Genomic DNA, 4,584 nt, shown 5'->3' with positions numbered 1-4,584 from the left:
GATGAGTGAGGCTCGGCTACTCAAGACAGCCTTTGCACATCCCTGAGTCTTATCTCATTGCACACGATAAGGTGTCCTAAGGAGGTCTATCTTTATTCCATCTTGATTTCTGTGGATTGATGAAATTTATACATGGATCAATGGATTAGGATTAATCAAACAAAAAAGGGGGAGTTGTGGGAAGCCACGTAAGGCCATTACAAGATGGCGCTGGCTACCACTGGCCACCACCTGTGTATTTCGGGTAAACAACCAATGTGCGCAGGTGCAAATGGGTTTCACACCAAGTCACAGCCCATCCCAGGGCATGTAAATTAAGGACTGAAAGCAGAACCAATCAGACATGGCCACGCCAGTCCTAGGCCTATAAAAGCAGCGCTAGTTCTAGGGCTCGGGGTCTTTCGCCACAGCAATCAAGCTCTCCCAATAAACGTGTGCAGAAGAATCCTGTTGTGCGGAGTCATTCCTGCTGGCAGGAGGGGCGTCCACATTCCTCAGTCAGAAAGAGGTGACCTGGTGCTTTCCCTGCAGAGCTACTGTGGGGCCTGAATGAGATTCCCATGCTGAGTGTTCAATACCAGGACTAACAACACAAGGCCCTGGGGGGGGGGGAGTACATAAAGGCAGTGGCCAGAGCCCCTCACTTCCCTTAAACATGACTCAGGAACTATCGAACAAACCCACTGATTATCAGACGTGACCTAACTCATTCATTACACATCATTTGCTTTATTTAACCTACTAATAGTGACAATTGATGTTTATTGAGTGCCACTTTGACCTCCAAATTTTAAGTGTTCTGTGTCATAAAACTCAGAGCCCTGTAAGATACATAAAGCTTTAGCTTTGTCTTACAAAATGGGGAAAACTAAGGCATGGAACGGTTAAGCAATGTGCCCCTCATGACACAGCCTGGAATGGAGATTTGAACCAGTCAGCCAGGCTGCAGAGGCATGCTCTGAATTAACACGCCTCACAGCCAGGGACAGGGTTTGCCCATCCCTCGGTGGTGCCTGGCAGAGGGCTTTGAGTTAATGCATGAAGACTGAAGGATCATCTCCTCTGTAGACTTGGTCATAGTGGCTGGGAGAGGAATGGGTGGGAGGAGACAACAGTAAATTGAAGGCGCCACCTTCCCTGAGGTCCTGTGCAGCCACTGGAGTGACTCTGGCACTCTCTGAAGACTTTATAGTGGGGACCCTGGAACCCCAGGGCTGAGCTTTAGTGAATTTGAATGAGTCCTTTCTTCCAAGAGATTACTGAGGTGAGAGGGCGAGAGCCACAGGAGTCGACCACCTACAGAGGAACTGCCTTTGTCTCCTGGGGCCCAGTACTGTGCTTGTTGGTGAGAGAGGTGTGGAAGAGTTTATAGAAGCAGGGGAACCCTCCCTAAGTCCACCAGGGTGCTTCTCTCTTACCGTTGTTATCTTGGGTGCCAAAGAGCGTGATGAAGACGTTGGCATCTGTGCCTGCATTCTTCTTGTCCCCAGTCTTTATGGTCACAGAAAATGTAGTTGATTTATCTGCCAGGAGGAGAGGACAGAGAGGGGAGCTGTAGATCACCTGGGGAATCCAAGAAGAGGAAGGGCAGGCTACTTGGTCCTACCACTGTGGCTCTGTCACTCCAGTTCCTCCTCCGCATCAGTCCTATACTTGTGAGCCCCGTGGTCAGCAACCAATATGTCTGTCCACATGGTCAGCTCTGCACATTGCTTTCCTTGGGGTGCTGTTAGCTCTAGAAACTCCTCAATGGAGAACTGCTCCTGCCCTGGTTCCTACAGGAAGCCCTGTTGGTCTACAGAGGTAGCACTTGGTCAAGGAAACGTGAGGTGGTGGCTGGGTGCCAGAAGTCTACCGCCAGGAGCTCTGCTCAGACCTCTCCAGGCTGGGTCGGGCTTCAGGGAATGAAGATAGGTATCATGGGTCTCTTGCCAGATACTGCTATTTTTTTCCCCTCAGAAATATGCCTTGGGAGCCTAGAAATGTACCTAGAGGGAGGACAAAAGATAAGTCAGAGCTAGCTCAATCACTCAGTTTCAAAATAGCACAATTCATAGCTGTGGATGGATCTCTTTATTCCAAGCCGTAGGCATACAGGAGCACATCCCACCCCAGCCTCTACAATCCATCCACGAAGGGAGGAGAGGGTAGGGCAGCTACAGTATCCAGGAGGAGGTGCCCAGAGCCCATAAGTAGGGAAGAGGGAAAGAATTCAGAGGAAGGAAAGGGAAAGGGAGATGGGAGGAAGGCGGAGGAAGAGGGAGAGGAGGAGGTAGAAGAAGAGGAGGAAGAGGAGGAGGAAGGGGAGGGGAGGGGGAGGATAAGAGGAGGGAGAAGAGGAAGAAGAAGAGAAGGAGGAAGAGACGGAGGAAGAGAAGGAGGAAGAGAGGCAGGAGGAAGAGGAGACAGAAGAAGAGGAGGAGGAGGGGAGGAGAAGGAGGAGGTGGGAGAGGAGGTGGAAGAGGAAGGGGAGGAAGGAAAAATGAGATAACGGACGGAATCATCTCTAATATAAGATACCTTTTTGTTCCAGAGCCAGGTTGTCAAGGGGGTTATTGTCACCCTGCCCTCCGCCTTCCTCGTCTTCACTGGGCAGCACGTAGGACTCGTCCACTGGCAGCAACTCCCTGGTCAGCTGGCCGTCATCCTCCTCAACTGCTAGCCAGCGCTGGCATGGGAAGTAGTACCTGTGGGGTAGGGTAAGGCAGATTGGCGTAGGTCTTTGGAAAGACCTCATATGAGAGTTGAAACAGGCTGAGAGTGAGGGGCCCCCAGGGGCTGCAACTCCCCTACCTGCCTGCCCTGCACGGCATTAGGCCTCCATTCTGCCTGATCTAAAAATTATACCCATATGTTGATAAATACTAAACCCAGAGACACTCCTGGTCTGTGATATACTCGGTGTAAAATATAGAAAGAGAGTTCTATATTATGTGGCAGTTACCACACCCTTCTTGGGCAGTCTATGTCCAGCTTCTCTGGCACAGTGCTGCACAGGGAAGGCCCTCTACAACCATGCATGGAATCTGTGGGCGTTGACAGCATAGACCTGGCGTGCTTATGGGAGATGCGGAGTGTGTCTAGGAAGCAGAAAGTGACATCCCAGCCATCAAGGGAGAGGATGTCCATGAAGACTTCTCCATGGAAAAGCGGTACCCAGCATGAGGGGGGTGGGGAATGGAGAGGAAGATGGACCGGGAGAGGGGAGACAGGTTACTAAGGACTCATGTCTACCGTCAACTCTATCTCCTGAGGACGGCTCAGCTAAACCTTGTATGAGTTTCAACGAATTCTTCTCTAGGATCATCAGATGTAGTCAGTGGAGGGCCAGGACTTCCAGTCCTACTTGAATTTTGCACAAACCATGGCTTGTGTTTTTGTGTGACTCCCCTCTGACATCTGGAACACGTTCGTGGGGCTAAGGCTCTGCTCTCTGTAGGAAGTTGCTAAGTCAGCCACTGTCGCTCTTGCGTTTTCCTTCCTTCTCTTTCTCTTTCCTCAGCTATGCTCCTGGAGGCTGTACGCCAGCGTCTAAGCTCCAAGGGTCTGAGTACGCAGCTCCTCTACAAGCTGGGGGCCATTGCTGCCTGTCTGCATCTCTGCTCCTTGTCCTGATGTGAAAATGCCATCTGTAAACTAATCCAGTTCTGAGGTAGACAGTATCCTGGCAAGTGTTTCTTCTTGTTGTCCATGTCCTCAGCACCTCCAAACATAAGGGAAGCTGACCAGAGAGTGTGACGTCATCCTCACACTCAAACAAGCAAGGAAGGCCATTTTATACCGATAGACTGGGAGGGCTGTGGTGACTCGGCGTAGACCGCCATGAAAGCAGAGCTTTGGTGGGAAACGTGCACTGCTTCTTAGGTTGTGAGTCAGGTGGTTACTTTAACTCAGTCAAATAGCTCAAGAATAATAGGCTGCAGTTCTAAATTATGGGAGAGAGAGGTAGGGTGAGGGAGAGAGGTGGATTGTGGCAGAGACAATGAGAGCCAACTAGGGTGAGGATAGAGGCAGAGACAGAGGTACTCACAACGAAAGAGCCTAGGAGGTGAGGGGTGGGGGCAGAAACCAGGAAGGAAGGTTCATTCCTCCCACGGGCACCTGCTGAGAACATGCAGCACTGAGGAGTGAATGGCTCTGTGCAGCTCCATTGTCCCTGAGACACCTGCAGCAGGATGCTGAAGGCCACCGCTCTCTCACAGCTGCGGCACCAGCCAGCACATATCCCCCTGGAACCAGCTTCCAACAGGCAGAAGCAGATCCGAGCTGGAGCTAGGCCAGGGTTGGATGTTTATCCCTCCTCCCCTGGGGCTGGTGATCACACATGGAAGTCCAGGGGGACTGTACCTAGTGACCCTGCCATCCTCCCACAGGAGTAGTTATATCCAGCTCAAACAGGTCTCTGGACCCAGAAGATGTAACAGGCAGGAACTTGTAAGGAATAAAGGAGAGGGGCAAGCGGGCTCACCACAGAGCTCAGACCAGGGTGGGGCAGGAAGGAGTCCCAGGCAGAGTGGGTAGGAGGTTCACGTGCAATCAAAGCTTGGGACCTGTTTAAAACACACACACACACACACACACACA

General features: G+C 51.4%; 1 protein-coding gene across 1 annotated transcript in view; it reads right to left on the bottom strand.

The window, feature by feature from the left end:
* The window catches only part of Loxhd1 (lipoxygenase homology domains 1), a 106,328-nt gene that overhangs the window by 58,794 nt on the left and 42,950 nt on the right, over positions 1–4,584 (bottom strand). Inside the window, exons 14-15 of the mRNA XM_029547112.1 lie at positions 2,521–2,687; positions 1,419–1,523 (exon numbers count right to left, since the gene is read on the bottom strand). Of these exons, the coding sequence (XP_029402972.1) occupies positions 1,419–1,523; positions 2,521–2,687 (272 nt within the window). The remainder of the gene's footprint in view (positions 1–1,418; positions 1,524–2,520; positions 2,688–4,584) is intronic.

Source organism: Mus pahari, chromosome 15 (assembly GCF_900095145.1).
Source record: "Mus pahari chromosome 15, PAHARI_EIJ_v1.1, whole genome shotgun sequence".
Classification (NCBI taxonomy): domain Eukaryota; kingdom Metazoa; phylum Chordata; class Mammalia; order Rodentia; family Muridae; genus Mus; species Mus pahari.
This window is presented reverse-complemented; position numbering and strand designations above follow the sequence as displayed.